This window comes from Ostrea edulis, chromosome 8 (genome assembly GCF_947568905.1).
Source record: "Ostrea edulis chromosome 8, xbOstEdul1.1, whole genome shotgun sequence".
Lineage (NCBI taxonomy): Eukaryota > Metazoa > Mollusca > Bivalvia > Ostreida > Ostreidae > Ostrea > Ostrea edulis.
The window spans coordinates 56,059,098-56,084,108 of record NC_079171.1 but is presented as its reverse complement, the minus strand read 5'-3'; the positions used below and the strand labels follow the sequence as shown (position 1 = coordinate 56,084,108).

General features: G+C 35.2%; 1 protein-coding gene and 1 long non-coding RNA gene across 2 annotated transcripts; both read right to left on the bottom strand.

Annotated features, from left to right (window-relative positions):
* Positions 1-986: 986 nt before the first annotated feature.
* LOC130049220 (tripartite motif-containing protein 2-like) lies at positions 987-9,579 on the bottom strand. The gene is made up of 2 exons (XM_056146531.1): positions 9,513-9,579; positions 987-4,331 (listed from the first exon to the last, which is right to left on the bottom strand). Exon 2 carries the CDS (start codon positions 4,174-4,176, stop codon positions 3,280-3,282), a length of 897 nt encoding a protein of 298 aa, XP_056002506.1. The 5' UTR covers positions 4,177-4,331; positions 9,513-9,579; the 3' UTR covers positions 987-3,279.
* Positions 9,580-10,755: 1,176 nt separating this feature from the next.
* On the bottom strand, positions 10,756-13,174 carry LOC130049225 (uncharacterized). Its single transcript, XR_008797709.1, has 3 exons — positions 12,850-13,174; positions 11,443-11,611; positions 10,756-11,150 (listed from the first exon to the last, which is right to left on the bottom strand). It is a non-coding gene; the product is annotated as an uncharacterized LOC130049225 (long non-coding RNA).
* Between the last annotated feature and the right edge of the window lie 11,837 nt (positions 13,175-25,011).

Genomic DNA, 25,011 nt, shown 5'->3' with positions numbered 1-25,011 from the left:
ATAGCTCTTGATCAGGTAAACGGAGTTATCCGTAGTTAAAATCAGTGTGCTACGAACGGTCTAACAATCGGTATGAAACACTTACGACAGCATTTGACCCAATGATAGGTTGTATGTGCACACTAGATCGTTATAACGACCATAGAATTTGAAAGTATATGATACAGATGCACCGTGTCAGTCACGTCACTACTTTCTCTTTCACACCTCAACCTTGTCCGTTTGGATCTAGCTGACTCCTGTTGTGGTTTCTTGATTTCAAATACAGACGGAAGTACCCCTGGCTTCAATTTGCAGTGTTCTCCTATTTCATTAGTAGTAAAACACATCATATAAACACCAGTCATTATTTTGATATTTTAAACACGTACGACTTCAGTTTCATAGTATTGTTTTGCATATGATGACCGTGCTAGTCTTAATCTTAAATGAAATATTTTGTTCTAAGAAGGCTGTGTATTATATCATGTATTGTAAATGTATAACCATGGATTTAATATCTATACACGGCGATCAAAGGGTCTGACTTAAGAATATATACGAATTTCTCTTCAAATGCAGCTGCGCGATTTTTCATTCTTCTGAAACTGAAAAGTTAATACTAGTAACAACAAACAAATTTCGATTGGAAAAGCTCACTTTGGCTCAGGTGAGCTAAACGAAATGTGCCTGTATAACTTAGTGGTTAGAGCACCTGACTAGTAATGCAGGGGTCTCGGGTTTAATTCATGTTCCATTCAAACCATGGATATTGGCCCGAATAGCTCAGTGTTTAGAGGAAACTAACTAGTAATACAGGGGTGTTGGATTCAGTTCTCAGTCGAGCCATACATGTCCTTCCCCAATTACATCTATATGTATAAACAAGTAAATTTTCCACAGACAAATCTACACAATGTAGTTTGATCTGATTACTCTTTGTTTATTTTGTAGGACTGTGGGGTGTTGCGACGTTATTGATGATAACAGAAGACTGTGACCTTGAATCTGAAGATCTTTGATGAAGACCGGACGTTTGGGGTCATTCTCTGTTACAGTACTACAAATCTAAGTAAGTACTCAGTAATAATGTAAAGATAAAATACATATTGAAATGTACAATTTAAAAATAGAAAAAAGTTCAAGTTTATAACACACACACACACACACACACACACACACACACACACACACACACACACACAAAACCAACCAAAACAATTTTATGCATACATCTCAGTACTCAGTAATGACTGTACTATAATTCAAGGCTACACACAAAATATTGACAAAGTGACATTTCACAATACTTCACAATAACTGATTTATAGTCATTAAATTGTGTTTGAAAGGATTACATATGAGAGAGATAAATAACTTGTAACACCGACATATTAGCAATTAGTATTCTAAAATTAATGATGTTCCACTAAATGTAAAACTTATACGGTACCAATTTTGATGCACCAGATGCGCATTTCGACAAATAATGTCTCTTCAGTGATGCTCAACCGAAATGTTTGAAATCCGAAATAACTATGAAGTTTTAGATCTAAATGTAGCCAAAAACAGCGTGCCAAAAAAGTGGAGCCAAATTCGTCCAAGGATAAGAGCTATGTATGAGGGAGATAATCCTTAATTTTGAAATGAATTTCTAAATTTTATAACAGCAATTAAATATACATCCGTATTTTCAAACTAGTAACGAAGTACTTAGCTACTGGGCTGTAGAGACCCTCGGGGACTAACAGTCCACCAGCAGAGGCCTCGACCCAGGGGTCATAATGTAAAACTTATACGGTACCAATTTTGATGCACCAGATGCGTATTTCGACAAATAATGTCTCTTCAGTGATGCTCAACCGAAATGTTTGAAATCCAAAATAACTATGAAGTTTTAGATATAAATATAGCCAAAAACAGCGTGCCAAACAAGTATCTGTTTTATTATACTGAATGTTATGTAAACTGGAAAGCAGAAAAACTTACGTCTGTTGACATTTAATCAATCACTGTCATGCGATATTTCGTATTTCGATGCGGGTACTCGCGTTTATTACAAACGCTCAAACGACGTCGTCTAGCAATCTACGGCGAACCGTACGCGCATAAATATGACGCATGTGATAAATCTTTTGATAATATCACCCGTTGTTAAGTACTGGTACCCGTTGCTAGATACTATCACCCTGGGGCGCGTGTTTTCTGTTCTCAGAGGGTAACAATATGTTTTTTCAAATGCTTCTCGACCAATCAGGTTCGAGTATTTTACATGAAAGTATAATAAATTGTATTGTAATATCATATTATGTTGTTATATCATATTAGGTTGTTATATCATATTATGTTGTTATATCATATAATAATAATAATAAATGGTTTATATAGCGCCTTTTCCAGCGTATGCTGCTCAAAGCGGTTTACAATAATCAATGTACATTATTACCCCGGCAGACCTTATATCAATCTAGAACTTTCTCAGCCTCCTAGGAAGCATACAGTGCAAGCTGCCATTACAATCGCTAGAGCACTAACATTCTAACAATATCTTTCACTGTCTATAGCCAGGTACCCCTTTTACACTTGGGTGGAGTGAGGAAATTCATGTAAAGTGCCTTTCCCAAGGACACAACGTCAGCCCTGCCGCGGCCAGGACTCGAACCCACGACCTTTCGGTTGCGAGTCTGACGGCCTAACCACTCGGACACCGACGCCATTATGTTGTTCAGGGGTCTCAAAATCACACGGCCTCTCCCCTCTGGTCGGCAGGGGTTCGCACTCGCACCGGTAAGTTAGAAAGTTTTCATTGTATCTGGGTTCTCTCTTCCAGCAATAAAAAAAAAACGGGCGCCACCAGATAACTGAAAAATTTTTGAGTGTGGCGGAAAACATCAATCAATCCATATTATGTTGTTCTGTTTTTGATGAGTCGTTTGATGATGAAGAAATTGAACATCACGCATACTGGGTCGAAATAAACACAGACTATATTTAACACACTGCTGTAATTAACACGTAATTGTAATTAACTAGCAACTGTAATTAACGCACCGCTGTAAGTGACAAACAGATGTAGATATCACATTGTTCAGATATGTAATTACCTCTGTTTATGTGTTTAATATACACTGTGTTGAGAAGTGTAATTAACACTGTGTTCAGATGTGTACTTAACACTGTGTTAAGATATGTATTTTACACTGTGTTTATGTGCGTAAATTACACTCTCTTGAGATATGTAATTAACACCATGTTTAGATATGTAATTACCACTGTTGAGAAGTGTAATTAACACTTTGTTCAGAAATATTGAATTTTCTTCACTTTAGCAGTGTGACACTCAGCCACAAAGAGGTTGTCTCTAATGTCCACACATAAACCTAATGGAGTGACTAAGTTCTGAATATAACGGAGGAAATGTCCGTCCTGATCCAGGATGTGGATACGGTGATTGTGACAGTCTGCTGTCAGGATGTGACTCTGACTGTCTGTAGTGATGCCGACTGGATCAAATGAGTCTTTGTTATTAGAGGGATGACCATTGTATCTAAATCGGAGTTTTCCTGACTGATTGACCACCACTACTGCACTAGCGTCACGGTCAGCCACACAGATATCCAGGTTCGTGTTCTCACTTATGTATTTATCGACGCAAACTCCATACGAATAGAGAGGACGACCCTGATCATCAAACTGAACGGTTTGTGTCTCTGTGGAGCCGGAGTAACGCACGACTTTGGATTGTTTTTCATAATGACTAACCATGGTAACCAGGAGATCATCAGAGGCGGTACTGCAGACATAGAGAGGTGTCCAACTCTGTAATCTGACCACGGTCTGTATCTGTTTATTTTTCACAAGGTTTACAATCTCATTACTAGGGTCAGTATAAACAAGATCTCCGTTCCGTGTTACTGCTAAGCCCATAGGGTTGTTCCCTGACTTAGTTTTTAATGATGTCAGTAGTTTGCCATGGAGGTTTAGGCGCTTCATGATTTCGTTATACCCACGTGCCCAAACTTGTTCTTCACTGAGACAGCTAATGCTGTACAATCTGTCATACCCAGTGTTTATGGTGGCGATGAGCCTTGGTTCATCAAGCAGTGGTCTGACTGGAGGAGACGATACAGCTTCTGCTGACTTCATTGTGTCGCCATGTTCCGAGTTAATGGATAATGATGATAGAGAATTAAACATTTCATTGAGTCGATATTTGTTTATTTTCGGGGGAGTAAAACTTGGTAATGTAACTCGGACTTTGTAGGTGGATGGTGTCACAGAGGTCACACAGGAGGTTCTTGAGCACTGCGCCGGGGATATATTACTGATGCCAGGATCACACGAACAGTTTACTGTCAATAAAAAGATTTGACAAGTCAAAACAATTAATATGCTAAAATTACAGCATGATTTAAAAACTGTGATCTTTTGTTTTAATATTTCAAATGAAGTAACATATTATGAGGTATCGATATCCCGTCCCCCGCCAAAATATAGATCATCTGGTCAAAGTGGCCAGATCTTTCACATTAATGACAATTTGGTATACAAGTGATTAGACATACATCTATCCCATTAATCACTAAAACATCAATACTACTAATATTACAATGCCAGAAAGTGTATATTTAATAATTGAACGGCATATTTGAGCTGTTCATATTCAATATGAACGGATTTGGATTTGAGGCAAATTCTGCGAATCGTGCTAGAGAATCTTCCCCCAATCCAAATCCATGCTGCCTCATTTCTTATATTTATATCCATTTACTGAATCATGGTTTGTTTACATTGTTTCTATCAGTCATGAATCATTCATCCAGGGGGAGGGGGTTGTTGCTTTTTGGAACAGCGTCCTGGAATGTGAACTTGCACGCCAAAATATAGTGCACATAAAATGAACAAAGATGTTTCTGTTGCATAAAACAAACCCCTTAGACCCGCCTCTGCACAGTCGCATTATGACGTTCTTCAAACGTAGACATGATGTCACACATCGTCGTACTCTACCTTGTATCAACAACGCACTTGCTTAACATTAGGCCTAATGGTGCACCGTAGTTCGGAGCTAGGAGCTAGGAGACCACAACTAAGACTAATATTTTAAATCACGTAAGTTCTCAACATTAAAGCTGACATGAATTAATAAATATAGTATAATTCTATATGTCCGCCATATTTCTCTGCTAATCCGCCATATTAGTTGGAATTTCTATTGTTATATGTATCGGGGTTCACATGGTATATAAGGGGACGAGCTTTGCTACGCTTCACTTCATATCAGTGTCTTCGATTTACCTGTGCGGGTAGCTTCGACAGGTAACACGTACATCTCCGATACTAATTTATAGGACATCAAGAAGAAATGAAATCACGTTTTGGAACACCACGCAGTGCTCAAAATTATAATAAACATATCGTACAGTAGTAAATCATTCTAAATATATATATTTGGATAAATATATATAGAATGCCTTTTCTTTACGTGAACGTGCGTACATTTGCAGTAAATATGTCAAAACTATACAAAAATGCGGAGAAATATTTCATCTATTATCTATTGATAAAATGGAATAAGCAAAGAGTATACAATCTATACCATTCACAATTACTTCAAGTAAATGGCAAAGACATAAATACTACTGTACTTATAAAAATGGCATGTATGCTCGCCATGAAAACGCATCGAATGCGGACGACTATTTACCTGGGCCTACTCGTAATATCTGTAAAGGACCGCAGATGTACGTGTACACTTGTCGAAAATACTCTAAGTAGTAGTAAAACTCCCTTTATTTGCATAATCCATGAAACAAAACGATAAACTCCATTTGCATTCCAACAGTAAACAACAGTGTCCATTGTACAGACTGCGACACACTTAGCCCGTGCCGATCAGCTATCTTCAATCAGGGGAAGTATCAGAGTATAATATTTACCCTGTATTGTGCATGAATCCTTATACCATATGATTTACTGGTCAGAGTATTGCACATTTATAAATCAGGAAAACGTTTAGGTACATAAATTTGCATATACAACACTGTACGAGTGTATGGGATGAGAGAGAGAGAGAGAGAGAGAGAGAGAGAGAGAGAGAGAGAGAGAGAGAGAGAGAGAGAGAGAGAGAGAGAGAGAACAACGAGAGAGATAACGACGAGAGAGAGAGAGAGAGAGAGAGAGAGAGAGAGAGAGAGAGAGAGAGAGAGAGAGAGAGAGAGAGAGAGAGAGAGAGAGAGAACCGATGATCTTGTAATAATCGTGCTCTTATTAAGACAAATGATATCGTTAATTCAATAAAAAGAGAACAGTACTAGTAACGCAATATTGCTCTCATCAATTGATAATACAGATTTATTTGATTCATTTAAAGCACGCATTAATTAAAAATTAAACATATTTTTAAATAATGTTATTTTCAATTACTTCATTTTATGCTAATTTGGCGCTCAATAGATCTTATATATCTATGCCATTTTGCGTTATTACATTCTGCGTCTAACTCGACGCAAATTGTACTAATGCAAAATGTAATAATCAAGTTTATCATATTATGCGTCGTTATCAAACATCAAGGGGAGAGGACAAGAGTGTCTGTCACCCACCTTTAATAACAATATCCATTTTTTTTGTTAGTTTGTAAAGCAAATAAAAGATACATTGAGTGACAACCCCTCCCCCACTTACCCCAGCTTGAAAGTTCTGATATAATAGTAGAAGACACACACCACCACCAATTAAAAATATGAAGATATGAGGCACTCATAGTAGAGGACTCTAACCACCCCATCCGACCCCCAACGATTGAAGAAAAGGGGGAAATTATTGAGGTAGTCAAAGTAAAAGACTCTTTAACCCTTCACCCCACATTAGGACTTTGAACATCGGACAAAACATCTTGGTTTGTTTGGGTGTTTTGTTTTATTTTGTTGCTGTTTTCGTTCATCCTTTTTAATTATTATTTTGAATGGCAAGAAATTTTGAAGAATCCAATTTTCCATTTTTCTCCCTGTTGTACCCCCCCCCCCCCCCATGAAAAATGACAATACATGTCTGGTTATTACATGTACATTTTGTTTTGCAACACATGCATGTATACTAATTGTATGGTGCATGTAGAATTGCACCCTTTACCAAGTTTTCCTTCATTTACACAGTGTAAGGAATGGTAAACCAAAATCACAAAACAAAATGCATAAAGACCAAGATATTTTCAAGCGTAGGAACTTCATTCATGAATACATAAATACATGTATTCAAAAAAATTGCATGCATGCATTGCAGGACTATAGCATTTGTGTGTTTTAACGTTTCTGTAACATGCCTTAATGATTACTTTGAGGCTTGAGTGTAATTTATTCATAAATATTTTCATTTCGTAGATCTGGCGCAATGGCCATACCGCTGTACGTAGAAATTTCAAATTCAAATGTATTCGATAAGATGTTAGTATGCATAAATCAGTAAAATTCGTGTTGAGCTTTTATTTGATATGATACAATGTCAATATACTGTAATGCATTAGTAGGATATGCAGAAGGCAAGAGTATAAACATTTTCTTTTTTCATTATCAGTATCAATATCTATATGATCACGAAAAAACAGTATATAATTTATATCCGGATTCATTTATACCGATTTAGATATCAATAAAAACAAAGCTGCATAGTTTGGGAGAGGGGTTTCTAATGAGTCTGATGAAATTAAAAGAAGAAACCCAACATTTGCATTCAAACAAGATGTACTTCAAAATGAATTCATTTCTGCTCTGACTGAAAGCATGATTCTAAATTCGGGAACGAATCTTGCATACAAGATAATTAATAGGGGAACACATAAATTCGAGCTCCTTTGGAATTTAATGAAATGTAGATATGCACCTTTCTTTCGACACGAATTGATATGTTGTTTCAGGCACAAAAACAGGGGGTTGGGGTGGGCAGGAAGGCTGGTCTGCTTTCCCCACTTTTTTTGACAATTTCCTTTTTTCCCGTTATTCTAACATACAAAGTCAGTATTTTCTACATGCACAGTTCAAACTAATATTTTTTTTAAAAATTTGTAATGAATTCAATTATAAGCATCAACTCCTGTAAGTTTCCAATATATTGTCAATCGCAAATTTTTAAATAGCTGGAAATTATTAATGCTTGAAAGCTTACATTTATATAAGTGATCAATTTTCTTTCCTTCTGTGAAATGATATATTAAAAATCGAAGTAGGACGCTCTCTCTCTCTCTCTCTCTCTCTCTCTCTCTCTCTCTCTCTCTCTCTCTCTCTCTCTCTCTCTCAATGAATATGGACATACAGAGACCGTAAATAAGTATGTGGTTCCAAAAGAGACAAAAAACTATATTTTCGTTTATAAATTTCCTTTCATATGTGTCTTTGTGTAATGAACTGTTTATTATGGATTGCAAATGTAATACACGCATTTGCACACAGATGTATATTTTCGATCATTATTCCCTTATTTGTATATCCAAGTTTGTATATGATCATCGAGAAATTTTGAATTGTGCACGCAATATATCCAACCAAATATTAGATTCCCCATTTCTATAAACTGCAAAACCTCGACCAGACAAGCATTCAATACAGGAAAAAATTTCGACTCTGACATCTCCCCTGATTGAAGACACACTGTTTGGCACGGGTGAAGTATGTCGCAGTCTGTATAATGGAATGAGAACGTGTTGTAAAGTTCTAACGAGATACAAATGGAGTTTATCATTTTGTTTCGTGGATCTATCAGAATAAAGAGAATCTAATATTTTCGGTAAGTGCACATCTCCGATACCTGTTGAATAGACGCCCGTATTTGATACTTTTTTTGGCGATTATACCTTGTGCATTGCATATTATGCATATGGCATGCACCTTTATTTTGCAAGAATTGATATAAATAATATATTTTATGCTCTTTGCCTATTCCATTCTATCAGTATGTAATTGGCAAATGATTTATCCGCATTTATTTTATTAGAAAATGCAAATACTTGCATGCACTTACAAGTGTGCAAGAAATATTTTGTTTGTTTTTTTGTTTTGTTTTTTTTTTTGCATTTTTGTCTAACTTATCTAAACTTCCAGAATGTTGCATTAGTATACAATCAATATTTTGTAATTTTGAGCAAAGCATAATGTTTTAAAATGTGATTTTATTTGTTTCTCATTCCCTATATATTACTATCGGAGATGTGCACTGGTCGAGTCCACCTAGAAAAATCACTCAGGTGTGACAATCACATTTGGGGTATATACGGGTAGAGTAAAGTAGGCTACCTGAAAGAAATATGGCGGATAAGATGAGAAAGGTGTACGTATTTATTAATTCATGTCAGCTTTAATCCAAGGTGTAACTCCGTATTACATGTTGCATTTTTAAAATTATGCTCTCAAATTTTCAGTCGCGTGCTTTAAACCATGGCCCGTTCATGGTTAACATGAAAGGATTGTGTGGCGTACTGAAATTGGTTGATTCATGGAGGAAAATGCGATTTGTAATACAACTATATAAATTTGTCTCACCTTACTACTCAAAATGGCTTCCCTGTTATTTCGACCTTCCGTCTAGTCCTGAGATTTAAATACTTGTACGGCGCGTCAGCCTGTATACACTATATATGTGGTATCGATTGTTGAAACCGTTTAAATATTTGCTTTAACCCTTTCTCTACCGGCACATTTTAGAGGTTTTTAAAGACTAAATGACAATATTTTCAAATCGAGTTACATCTGCATGTATCACGATTTTAGGTAGGCATGTGATATATAATTTTGTTACGAATTGGACAGGGAAATTTTTTTAATAAAGATTGTCATGTTATCCCATGACCCCAAAGAGTTCTACGGGGTCAAAGGTCATTTAAGGGCACATTTTTGCAATCTTTTTTCTCTGGAATATATATATTACAACCCTTCTCACTGGATTCGAGTCAAAAATAGGAAATTCTAAATGTATGAGGTGATATGTCTTTTAAAATACTACAAAAACATCACAATCAAATTAATCAATTTTATTGACAAACAAATATTTTTGGTTGCTAAGTAACAACACTCATGGTGTAATTTTGACCATAATTTGCCTTTCTACATCCATTCGACACAATTCAAACATAATTACATTGCATGATGATTAGTAAATGTCACATTATTTTAAAAATATAATCTTTGACTAGATCTTAATCATTTTAAAAGGTTTTTAACAAAAAATATAATAAAGAGAATTAAGGTCAAAGGTCATAAAATGAAAATTTCGTACTTCATATACATATTCATTATTTTCTAATAATATGACGTTTTGCCATTGTATCCCACTAAATAGTATAAATATTGCAACATTAAAACAAAGAATCTAAAAAAAATCAAATTTTTTATATTCAAATATATTTGGTTGCTAAGCAACAACACCATTAGGATATAAAATGCTATGCGAAAATAATGCCCGTTTTTCCTCCCCAAGTTCATTATACATGTATACGAATGTTCAAGTACTTACTTTCAATCACTAAATTTAAATGTACTTGCATTATATTTAATAAAAATTGTTCTTCTTATATTCAACCTCTTAAAACATATTTCTAGACATAATTCTTGATACTAGGTTGTTCCGATAGGGGCATGCGTTGACCAATATCTGTATATCGACTGTAACTTCTCAGCAGACATGTATAAGATAATGCCCAAAAATCTGAAGAAAAAAAGAAAGATTGTTTATACTTAGCCCCAATATACTGAAGTATTCTCAGAGCTTTTGAATACTCATTTGGCTCTGTAAATGTTTTCTATAATCAAGGCCCTCTGAAAATTATGCGTTTAATTACTTGTAAAATTTTATCTGGGGTAATTGTAATACACATTTAATAAATGTGTTAGATGCACAGCCAGATTAATTTTGGTAAAGGTAATCTTATAAAATGCATTTTATTATTCGTTTTAAACTGGAAATCACTGTCACAATATCGGTACTTTAAAACTAGTAATACCTGTACAGTTCCTCTTCAGTGAGAGGCTTCGAACTTCCTTGGGAAGCATATGACAATCCTTCCCCCTAGATATGACCATCACAGCATAATGGTTGGTGGCAACACAGATGGAGAAAACCAAATCTTCTGTCAAAAACAGCTTCATAAAATCTGCAATTCTCTGAATAATCAGGTCCCATATCTGAAAATAAAAATGCAAATAAAATCAGTATTGGCCATCATACCTTATTTGTCAGCATTTAAAACACTTAGCATACCTTATAATTAGAAACAGAATAATGATTTTCCGTGTTTTTGTCTCTTTTTGTATGCATGTTATATCTAGTAATGCAACGATAAACAGTAAAATGGTACACGCATATCAGTGTACCATAATGCCATGATTCCATTTGTGAATGTATTATCTGGATTCATTTGAATGTTAACTAAATGTATAGGGATTTAACCCTATATTCAACCTCAAAGAGTCATACCAACTGCATGCCAGGTTGTCACTCCGAATGAAATGCCACAGTTCTTGGATCAGGTGTCCCTGTGTCCTCCACATCAACATACTTCCATCGCATGTATGGATTTGCCAGTAGACTGTCACTAGTGGAAGATACCTGGAAGCTTCCCATTAAATATTGGGATGTCAATAACCTTTTTAAAGATGAAAAAATACAATTAAGAATTATTGGTTTGTGTTTTAAAGCAGAATATAAGCTTCATGATAGTAAGGGACAGTTTCGCACGAAAGTACTGATCATATTTATTTAAAGATAGAGATGTCCTATATTTGAAGTGCTATTTGGTAAGGGATTACATACATAGTTATTTTGGATTTCAAAGATTTCGGTTGAGCATCACTGAAGAGACATTATTTGTCGAAATGGGCATCTGGTGCATCTAAATTGGTACCGTATAAGTTTTACATACATATGTTAGAAATCAAATTAATGGAATATTTCATTATAGTTTGCGAGTGTAGCAGAGTGCGTATTGACAAAAAACAATATACATCATGGAGGTGTTAGCATTATGCCCAACATATACATGGGAGCAAATACTGAAGAAATTCAGGTTAAAATATACAGTGTCCAGCGAAAATATTGTGCCTCTGAGGGAAATTGAATGGCCCCAGATTTAAAGTAGAAATGAATTCGTTCTTCATTGTACACAGTGTCTAAATTCCCTGGCATGGTACTCTGATGGGGTGTGGATTTAGTCGAAACTAGAGAAAATCTAAGCAAGAAGTGGGCACATGCCCATCAGCTTATAGCACACCAGCATGTATGGATCATATAATTAAATGCTTTTTCAATAGCCTGTCATAACCAGATTTTGATTGATGTTACCCCCCCCCCCCCCATACCTTTTGTCCCAAACACACATTTTGTTTTTATTTCTGTTACAATATGAAGAAAAACCTCAAATTACGGTAATAAATTCTATTATTACGATAATACAATAATGCAATATATGCTTTCCTAACAGATTGTGTTTTCTTTTCATAGAAAGATTTTTTTTATAAACACACACCAATGGTCATGAATGCCCAGTCTGATTAAAACCATCCCACCCTTTTCTCATCCACACTAAATCCACCCTCTTCTTACACTCGCGCGTCAGGTGAGGAGATACCAAAAGGGGGGGGGGCTCAGACTGATTAATGCCGGGCCAGGACAGATTAATTGATGTCAGATATGTTCAGCTCTTAATAAACAATTGGGTGTTATACACTTGGTTTAGATATCATAAAATATAAATATTTTCTTTCATGAAACGACAAATTATGGCATCAAATCGCAGTTAATATATTAATCGTGCATTTTTCATAACATGACATAACCGCGAACGTTTTTTTCTTCTAGTCGGCCTATGTGGCTACATCAACTTACATGTTTATACTGAATGCATGATCGTTTGGGTCATCCTGCAACAGGATATCCAAGGTATCTTCAGACTTCATCATCTGACATGAGGTCGTTTTCAAGATGTAAAATACAATACAAGCGTTTGTTGTGTTGTTGTTTTCGTTGAAACGGAAACACGTGTGTTGCCCGTGGACACTTTCAGAAAACCCCGCGGCCGCGATCCGGATCACGGGGGAAAAAGTATTATATACATTGTATACAATATGCAGACTGGTCTTTTTGTTTTCTTTGTTGGGCAGAAAAAATTATTTCTATACCGAATAAATATTACATAACGTTTATATCTGAATTTGAAGTATTTTTTTTTATTCACTCTACCGAAGTAACATTCTCGTCAGGTGTTTTATAAAGTTACAATACAAGTAGGTGGTGTAACTGTTATTTACCAATAATGATTTTTATACTTCTTTTTTTTTTAAAGCAGAGAATACCTTGCTGATTATTTCATACATATATGTATATTGTTTTAGTGTATCAAAAAGTATTATTCATATTACCAACAGAGGACAATACAAATAGTTTTCACTACTTTATTGTGCGATGCGCGTTGATCGCTTTCAGCACCGACGTTTTATCGCTAATTTAAAGAAAACCGCGCAGCATGTCCCAATTTCATTTTATCGTAATATAAAAACTAACAAGAATTACAACACGAATAAGGGCCCATCAAAAAGAAATTTTCCTGTACTTTTACAGGCTGTATATACTTTTCCCTATTTCCATATATGAATATTGGTAAAACGCCGATCTTTTTAAACATTGAGAAATAAAATTGTAAGAAAGCGTACATGTGCAAAAAATAGCTATTTTCTTATAACTTTGCCAGGCATTAGAAATAATTTTTATATGTTCTGAAAGCAGGGAATATATGCTTTTCAAAAATATAAAAAATAGTGCATTCATACGGGAGATCAAAAAAATCGTATCGAGGAGGAAAATGGCCTTGTGACAAAGCGTTACGTCATATTTAGACGAAGCCACCTTTCGCTTTAAATGCTTTTATTAATTTAATAGCTTTATTTACTTAACTGATTTTTACATAGTTCAAAAATAGAGAAAATTTCCAAAAATATGATATATAGATCATATATCTTATGACCGTAGTTTGGAAGATTTAGAGGCACTCCTTTTGCGCTGTTCCGTTTTTACGCGCCACCGGTCAAATTGACCGGTACGGTAGAGAAGGGGTTAACCTTGTTCATGTTGTGTAGCTATGTGAACATTAACGTCAGAAGATGCATTTTCCTTTCATTAAAATATGATTCAAATTGATATATACAATGAATAAATGAATTCTTTGATTATGCATCCTCTATGTTGAAATTCAACGCCGTGTACACAAAAACTCTTCCTTTGCAGGTACTAAATTGAATATTTATTTGAAATGAGAGTGGGGGTCAGTCAGTGGGGCCTCATTTTGGCTTTGAGGGGAAAAAAACCCCGATCGAATCACATTTATTGGATCTTCATTTATTTCGTTTATTTTTCTTAATAGAGACTTCACCAGTTCTAGGTGTATTGCCACTAATTCAGCACTACAGGGTCATAGCAGGTTTCATTATCGTACCAACGCTTACCTTAATACGGGGCCTCTGTTTTAAGGTCATGTGTGAAATAACTCCTATTATAAGCGCTTGGTGAATGAACGTTAAACATCTAAGATTCTTATCTTATTTTGTCACGGTAAATCTTAATATTAACTTATAGTTTTAGCTTATTACGAAGCAGTAAAGTCAAACCTACACATACTTGTAAACATCTGTGGTTCAGTGTCTGACAACTTGGTATGGTTATATTGAATTTGTCAGGCCTGTTGTCCTTTTCACACAAAATCTTGCGATTAAGATAAATATTTCAAAACACTGTTATTTAGTTACAATTCTTCACTCATCTATTTTGAAGTAGTAAAGGTAGCTCTATACATTGTTGAAAATCTGGCATTCTTACTCAGGGCATGATTGTACTCGGTTAAGTATAATGCAGAAAGAAAATTTTGATCTTATTATTTCTTGTGAAAATGGTCACTGAACTCCCCTGCATGTTTTAAGCTTATGCCTAAATTTTACAGCCCTTCAACGGTAATGATAACGTATTTATATAAGTGAAATATTTTCAAGAGGGACATTAAACATTATACAATCAAGGGAATTGTGGATTTTGTTTTTATTTTTAGGGAGTGTTGTCTGTTTCCAGAGAATATGATGTATATAATGAAAATATGCTCCTGTTGTTTATATCGAGATTCACCAACAAGCAGGGTAATACGGTACTTTCATTTTACGAGTGTTTTTAACAACTTCATTGACTCTTCCTTTCAAGAGGAACAGGTTATAATTAATCATCTCAATATATGGCATCATCGGGTAAGTTTAAAATTGTAGTGCAGGTTGGTTCAAATCAGGGTTCTAAGGTGTAGGGCGGGACCACAATAGGGGAACAGAATAATATGGAACTGTGTTGATAGTAAGATAAGATTTCTTATTGGTTTTTTTTTTTTATTTTTTTTATTTTTACGAATTGGAAATTGTAACATAAGGAGTATATGGCCCTTATCAAAGTTGAGTTCAAATAGTTAAAAGTTACAGGTCTGTTTAAATATAGCAAAATATTGTTTCCTCTCTGTTAAGAATAGTGAAGATATATTTCTTTTTCTCTGATGACGCAGTTCTTTCATTGTTTCCTCTCTGTAAAGAATATTGATGATATATTTCTTTTTCTCTGATGACGCAGTTCTCACACATGAATTCCAGAAACAAACATTAGATATCGTCATTACTTTCGTTATGTAAGAAACTCAGCTACATACATCAACCGGGCTCTCAATTCGGCTAATAATATAAAACATAAATGCAATCTTCATCCATGACTTCATCAAGTTGAAATCCCCCCTTTTTTTCCCCTCCGATATTATTGTATTCCCTCTATCATTTTGTTCTTCACTCTGTCTTTAGTTTGACATGATCTAATATTTTGTGTTGTATATTTCAATATATCATCAATAATTGTATGCATTTCTTGTACACTTCAATATAATTGCATTCAAATGAGGAAATAAAGTAAACAGGTGCATCCTTAGGAGTATATGAAGTTTATCAAAGGAAAATATGACGAAATCAAAATACCTTTATAAACAAGAACGCGAATACTAAACAGAGGGGCCGTGAGTATATTGTGAAACAGCAAACAGATAGACGGTCAATGCATGATAAAAAGACCTTTACAAAGAAGACAAAGACTCGGATTCAGTGGTTTAAACTTTAAATCTAACGTTCATACTATAAAGAACCTGTATGTTTATCAATGCGTGAAGCTAATGACTCCAATAGCCATAAAGCGAGGTGTCAAAACACTCGCTTAGAATACACGAGATGGTTCAACACTATTATGAACTTTAAAAACAATTTGTATCGAGGGATTGTTATAAAACTTTTGTCAGTTTTGCTTTGGTCGGTTATAACAATATTTAACATGGGTTGGAAATTTTAAAATTTGAGAATTTGTATAATGTAAAGAAAACCCACGATAGCAACAAACCTTATTTCCTTTAATGCTTTGTTTTTAGGTCCACACGAAATGATTCCCACGATGGGATCATCAGATGACAGTTCGTTCGATCAGCAGCTGACTTAATGAAGACCAAATATCAGGTGTATCGCCCTGTCCACTATGAAGTCTAGCCCAATCGGATCGTAAATGCCGTAATGAAAATATTACTCTGATAATCCTCTTTAAGGAGGTCTCAGTTATTTCCCAAGGTCGTGTGTAGCATATCGTCGTTGATGATATAGAAATATGTAACTTCTTTGGACGGATCAAATATATTTTTAGAATCTTTTTCAGCCTCAGTGTAAGAACGAAGTATGATACATGTTAAACTGTTACCCAAATCTACCCCAGAAGGAATTTAGGAGTAATTCACAAATGAATTTCCTAGCGGGAATTTTATCATTTAAATTGTATTGAAGTTGCATTTGTCCAAACACAGCATAGTCATTAATATCTTTAATTTTGTCTTCTTTCAACTTTATTCCATGATTCCCGTGTAAGACCCCCTCCCTCAAATTAAAGGTTGGGTCACCAGATGATGAGACGTTATGGAAGTGACATACAGTATACATTTTGATAAGCTGATAATATTTTTCAACCGTCGGCACGAGTTCCTGTGTACACCAGGTCCACGTTATGCAGCAAGTAAAACAAAGATGTCTCCCGTTCTCCGTGGAACTCTGACGCAGCACATACATCGAAGCCTCTGCTGGTGGACTGTTAGTCCCTGAGGGTCCCTACAGCTAAGTACTTCGTTACTAGCTTGAAAATACGGATGTATATTTAATTGCTATTATAAAATTTAGAAATTCATTTCAAAATTAAGGATTATCTCCCCCACGCATAGCTCTTATCCTTAGACGAATTTGATTCCACTTTTTTGGCAAACTGTTTTCCCCTAAATAGCTCTAAAACTTCATTGTTATTTCGTATTTCAAACATTTCGGTTGAGTATCACTGAAGAGACATTATTTGTCGAAATGCGCATCTGGTGCATCAAAATGGGTACCGTGTAGGTTTTACATACACTGGTTTAGCGTTTATTATCTGTGGTAAAACAAGGTAGTAGAGGTTCCTGGATAAATTTTGACCATGACAATTTCAAAGCAGTGTACAGTGCTATCTAACTTCGGAAATGATGTGTGGGTTTTGTCAGGGATATTTACGCAATTTATTGACTGAAGGATAGAGAGTAAAATACATAAACAATTTTTTTTCTCTTTCTTCAATTTTGTGGCATTAGCCTTTTTAAAAAGGTGTCTCCAAGATTAAGTTGGTTTTGAACGTCTAAAGATGCAATCTCGCGGTTTTTGCGCAGCAACTACTTGAATTAATTTTCCAATATCGTTGCAATCGTTACCCTAAGATATTTTATATTTTTTATGTGATGGCATATGATTCATCTAAGGACTGGTTTGTGTGGAAGACTGTATTGTGGCTTTTATCAGACTAAGAGTCTCTGCCACAGGCATCTGTTGAATGCATAGGCAGTGTTTGTTTCTCTACAAAAAAACCCATCTAATTTATATTTCGAATTGGGAAAGTTAATGTTCTCCTTCAATTCAAGCATGCTTTATATCAATCAGAAGTATCACGTTTTTTTCATTACCCATTCTAACCGAAAATTGATCTCAATGCTATCCAGTAGATGGGACCTGTGACATTGGATTGCTTTGAATTTCCCTGTTTTACTATGTACCATCCCTTCATCCTGACGCACGGCAGCCAACAGTTATACCGATTTGTGGTTACGTGTAATATCTATATATCACATGAAGGTTTCATTTGGGCAATTGATAGAATTCTGAATTAAAACACCATGTTACAAATTTCACAATTTATTATAATACAAACGTTGTATAAATTTACCATGTATAGATCGACAAGTAAAGGCTTCTTAACAGTTTGGATAAAATTGTAAAACTATCCTTGCAAACTCACACATGTGTCAACTTTGACAGATAAGCCTACTTGAATATTAAATCAACCAATGGGATCAACTTAGCAAAGTTGCAAATTCAGTAGAAAACTCTATGACAGTAATTTACAACGGTACAATGAATGAGACAAGCATAATGTAAAACTTATATGGCTCCACTTTTTTGGCACGCTGTTTTTGGCTATATTTAGCTCTAAAACTTCATAGTTATTTCGGATTTCAAACATTTCGGTTGAGCATCACTGAAGAGACATTATTTGTCGAAATGCGCATCTGGTGCATCAAAATTGGTACCGTATAAGTTTTACATTATGACCCCTGGGTCGAGACCTCTGCTGGTGGACTGTTAGTCCCCGAGGGTCTCTACAGCCCAGTAGCTAAGTACTTCGTTACTAGCTTGAAAATACGGATGTATATTTAATTGCTGTTATAAAGTTTAGAAATTCATTTCAAAATTAAGGATTATCTCCCTCGTGCATAGCTCTTATCCTTGGACGAATTTGGCTCCACTTGTTTGGCACGCTGTGTTTGGCTATATTTAGCTCTAAAACTTCATAGTTATTTCGGATTTCAAACATTTCGGTTGAGCATCACTGAAGAGACATTATTTGTCGAAATGCGCATCTGGTGCATCAAAATTGGTACCGTCTAAGTTTTACATGGTACCAATTTTGATGCACCACATGCGCATTTCGACAAATAATATCTCCCCAGAGATGCTCAACCGAAATGTTTGAAATCCAAAAACTTGCTAGACCTATTTTAGGGGAAAACAGAGTAAACACATAAGTAAATCAAAGAAACGCAATCCCAAGATATGACCATAAATACAACGGCTGGTAGAAACCACTTTCCAACTGCCACCGCGAAACAGGAAAGATGTATCAAAGTTGAGAAATGCTATCATGTGTGTCGATGTTTTCCCAAAAGACGTAGCAAAACAATCAAATTTGAATGATAAATTCGGAAATACACACATCAAATTTAAAGGGGAAATCATAATTATAGAATGACACAGATCTTTAGAAACCCTACATTTTCAGACATACAACAATTGAAACTTCAACAGCTTCAGTACAACAAATACATACCCAGGTAAAGCGTTCTGTGTTGTAGCAGAGGATTGTGTTTGTTTTATAATACCCTAACTCTGTCTTACGTACAATCGTGAAAGTGTCAGCTTTGGTACAGAAGCGAAAATTTTTACAACCCACATTAAAGACTGTTACGTTCCTTTAAAAGATATTTTTGATGATTCCTTTTTCAGATCCCATGTGCTCGATCTCAAAATGTTCCATAAAACATGTAAAACTTGTGATATACTGATAATTAGAAATTCCTTTGGTAGCAATATCAGCAGACGCAGTTTCAGTACCAAAATGTTTGATAATTTGACTTGTAAATCTTCTAACGTTGTTTATGCTATTGAGTGTAACCGATGTGACTTAATTTATGTGGGAGAAACTAAGGGTTCATTTAATAAAAGAATATTGGAGCAGATATTTCAAATAAATAACGGTGGTAACCAACTTCTTTACAAGCATTTCAATTCACCGGACCACTCCATCTTGTCCATGAAGGCCAGGATTTTGGAGAGAAAAAAATTGCCATCACACAAACAATCCAACTTTAAGCACCTATTTTCGTAGACAACGAGGATATTACTGGATCACGACCCTAGGAACTGAGGAACTGTATTTCGATACGGATGCAATGATAATGCATATGATGTGGAAAATTTGACTAGTCCACATGGAAATAACATGAATGTGATGGGAATATTTTCCAATGCTCAAAGACGGAAATGCAGTAATGGACATTGTTCATATGAAATACCAAGTATAAATGATGTCCCATTGATTCAGTTTCACCTTTGGTCAACAGAAAATTAGGTTCAGATCATATCTGTACAACACTTTACTGTGTTCCACTGAGAGTTTTACACACGTTATTTGAAGAAGCATCTGCTAGTCTATACTTGGATTTTCCAACACCTCAATATAGACTAGTAGATGGAACTATGAATAACTTTTGTTTTGCAAACACATCAGTGGATGCTTATTCCTCCTAGGCTTATTTTAGCAGTTAGATAGCTTTCCGCGAAAATTTCACTCGCCATATATGCATCCAATTACGACTTCAGTATTTGAAATATTCATTTTTAGGCCGTTCTTGGCACACTGAGTTTGACTACGGATAATTCCGTGTACCCGAAGAGGATATAGAACTCATGGTGGGTGTGACCGGTCGACAGGGGATATATACTTACTCCTCCTAGGCACCTGATTCCACCTCTGGTGTGTACAGGGGTCAATGTTTGCCCAAATATCTACTTTGTATTGCTTATAAGAGTTATGAGATTGATACTGTTCGTTATCTTCACCTTTCATTCCTAGCATCTCTCTTATCGAACTTTTTGTTGTATTCCTTGTGCAATGCATCACTTAGATTCTTTCTGGTATATGTTGTTATTTACCGTGAATTAAACATGTCTTAAAAGAAATCAAGTATGAAAATTACATATATTTCGGATTTTCAAGTTGTTAATTTTAGTTGCAATGTATGATAACGACCTTGAGTTCTTCAGCCGGGCAAATAATCTAGCTATATCTTCATTACGACGGTCATTTAAAGGTTTTTCAACATGTTTGTTGTTATATTACAAATTTTCACTAAAATGAAATTCTATTTTGTACAGTTAATTATGCATACAAATATGTATATATGTTTTTGAATAAACGTATCAAAGAACATATCATTATTAACATAGATAATGTATCTAAAACAATAATGTACATGTATGCCCATGATTTTGTAAGTTACGTTACCTTAAAAGAAATATTTACACAAAAATTACGATTCACGGTTGAGACTTGCTACTTTAAAGACTGATAGTCAAATGCACATAATACAACATTATATGAGAAACCTCTTCTTCGAACCGCCATTGGTTCTTTTTCATTATATTTTACATAACAGCATTATCACAGTCTTGTAGTCCAACGGAATTACGAAGAATTATGTGTTCTATAGAAAAATGTACTCGAAAGACAACATCACAAAACGCTTTAAGCATACATCGTTGGGGCAAAAAGAATATTAAAAAGTACCACACAAATGATACCAGTATTAAAATTCACTTCACAATGAAACCACCCCTTGTGGAAAAGGAAACATATTGCTTACCACCGTCCTCCAGACTCCTTTTAAAATACCACTGTAAAATGAAGACGGCTAGGGCCTGAGTCACGAAACTTTAAACAAATGTCGATAAAATGTTCTTTTATGAAAAGGAACAAAATGTCTTGCTATATATTGAATATTATTATTTTTCACATTTTAGCTGCGAACTTGACGGCTTAATGGAGAATAGGTGAAATACATTGAGACAATATTACCACTTTTAGCGTCATAGAAGTTGATTATTCATTTTGAAATAAAAGAGATATTGGTACTAAGTATTCTTATATTCTTATTTACATGGAGAGGACTGTAAATGGCCCTAACGTACGTGTGTGGGCAGACCGATCAGACGTCAATAAAAAGATCGTTTGATTAATTACAGAGACATACAGGCCATGTCTTAAGGTGTACGATGGCTGCATAAAACGGTTTGTGGATAAAGCCTACTTAAAACCACCTTCCAACGCCGGTGGTAGTTTGCATTTCCCGGACGACTTCTTTAACAGAGTATGCGGGTAGGTTTGGTCTCATATTCTAAAAATCATACCAAACTGTACGGAAAACAGCACATTGATTCATTCCTCAGAATCCAGAATGAATTTTTAAACACACATCCTTTGTCTATCTCTATAACAAAATCAAACTTTGAACGCTAACGTTTTATTCCCAGTTTCGTTCCAGTTCGATAATGAATAAATCAAACAACCTGAACTTTAAATTTCAGATATGCAACTTTCACATTATCATAGATTTTGATAAATTGCAACTGAACTAAAAATTTTATCCAATGATTCAGATATTTTACCAACGCCAGTGTTTATTATGAATTAGCGACGTCAGATGACTGCGAGCCAAGTTTTCCACCCAACAACATCATCAAGAATTTTGATAATATATCCATCAAATTGTGTCGAAATACAGACGGTAAATACTCAAACGTTCATCAACACCCAATATTATACCATGTGCATGTTTACAATGTAGTTCAACGATTAGAAAAATATACATAAAAACGAATTTAACATGACGTTTTAAGTATAAAAAAGCGAGAGCAAACAAGATAATGTCTCAACAATGACGTCATATAAAATCATGACATGACAAGACGAGGACCACGTGATATTTTGAAAGAACTGTCGTGTATTGAATCCCTGGGGGATTTATGAGATTGATGACTGTTCGTTATCTTCACTTCTTAATATCTTATGTTTCACAATATCAACCTCAGCCCTGAACACCCTTATTCCCTGTTTGAATGATAAAGAATTCTTTGAAGCAAACATGCGTGCAGTCGAATATGTGGGCCGTGAAGAGGAGAGCCGTTGCAAGTAAGTAATGAAATGTAAGATACATTACACCTCCATTTCAATATATTGTAAACTAAGTATTAAATTCGCCTACTTTTCCTTAGATGACATGAACGAATCTCATTCGTGTCTTGGGAATACATTGTATATGAATAATCAGGAATTCGTTTTGTTTGAAGTATGGCAAAAGAACAAGTACGCCGGGTTTTGCGACTCTACAAAGATAAATGTTGTGAAGCTGAGTATACCAGTCTGATAACAGTCCTGGAGGACTTTGGGGAGGATCTGAATCCCTTAATTCTTCCTAATACTGATGACCCAAGCTGTAGTATTGACGTCAGCACCCTTACTCTCGACAGAAGCAGGAGGGGCGTGTCCAGTTAGACTATAAAGATACTGGTTGAGTTATGAATGTCCTAATAAAAAGATGATATCAAACAGCATACAATTTAAATCCAAATTGTTATCTATATAGCATTGTAGCCATTGTAAATATATGCATCCAAAAATTAACACAATGTTATTCTATTTGCGCCATAGAAGGTAATGCATGCAACACAGAATGTGTATGGTAGTTACGTTAACTACACCTAGTATTGTAAGGGAGCGATCAATATTTATTGGGAGGTTGGGACCGCATATAACCATTTTTAAAAATCCATCTGTCCTATCTTTTGAAAATACAAAAAAAAGTTGCTGTCCTATATCAGGTGTGTAATTAAAACGTGTGTGTCCTTTCTAATAAATGAATATATACATATATGTATAATTAAACAACATTTTTACTTCATTTAAAAAATCTCTGGAGTTCTTTAAAATCATCACCTAAATTTGTCTCTCCAGTTATATCCGCTGAGGAATTGAAGCTCCTTTTTCGTGTTTCTTTGGTAATTTGTTTATGAAATTACAAATCTCACTATTTTCATCTTATTTGTTTTCTCTTTCTTCAATTGCTGTTTAAAGTGCTACATTTTGCATATTTTTTAACTACTGTTTTACTGAATTGTTGTTTCGTGTAATTACAAGTATTTTTCACACATCAGTATTCTCTATGAGATGTGAAGATAACGAAATGTGGTCAACCTCATAACTCCTATAAGCAATACAAAATAGAGAGTTGGACAAACACGGACCCCTGGATATACTAGATGTGGGATCAGGTGCCTAGGAGTAGTAAACATCCCCTTTCGACCGGTCACACCCCCCGTGAGACCTATAATTTGATCAGGTAAACGGATTTATCCGTAATCAAAATCAGTGTGCCAAGAACGACCTAACACATATCTGAAAATTATTAGTTAGGCTCCTTATATCTGACAGTTGAATGTCGTTGTTATTACCGTTGATATCGGGTTTGACATACAGAAAAGAAAATCTGAACAAAATTGAAATGACTTCCGGGTTTTTATTTTGGTCAACGATGTCAGCGACTTTTATTTTGAAATCATTTAGTAGCATCATGGAACTTTCGATCATTGGCGACAATCGTTTCATCACTACATATACATGTATATAAATATACTTTAGATATAGGCCAAGGTGACTCATGTGAGCGATGTGGTCAATAGGCCTCTTGTTTGGTCTACTTTCATTTTCTGATGGATGGACTCAAAATACCTGAGTTGCGCCGTTCAGATATTTTTGGAAAATCCTATGCCGGATAGCATCATTTGATAGACATGTGTGCTGATCCATATATCGCCAAGATGAGTATAACGATACATTGATGGATTGTCCCACCTCTAACGAATATACCCAGAAAATATTTTAAAATATTCTTCTCAAGAACCATTGGTCCAAAAACGTTCAAATTTACATGGCAGCTTCCTGACATAGTGCAGATTCAATTTTATCAAAATCATGGCCACCGAGAGTAGGTTTGGGACACAATAAGGATGAAAAGTTTTGTGAAAATAGATATAGAGAAAATCATTAAATATGGGGCAAGGTGACTCAGTTGACGAATGTGTCCCATGGGCTTCTTTTTTTTTCACAGCTGTCTGATATTATCCAAGATCAAAGTTTAAGTGTGAACAGGTGGAAGTACCAACGCAGTGGTAGATCTACAGCGAGTTAACAGGTGAAAGTACCTACACAGTGGCGGATCTAGAGGGAGTTAACAAGAATATTTAACACACAATCATGACTATA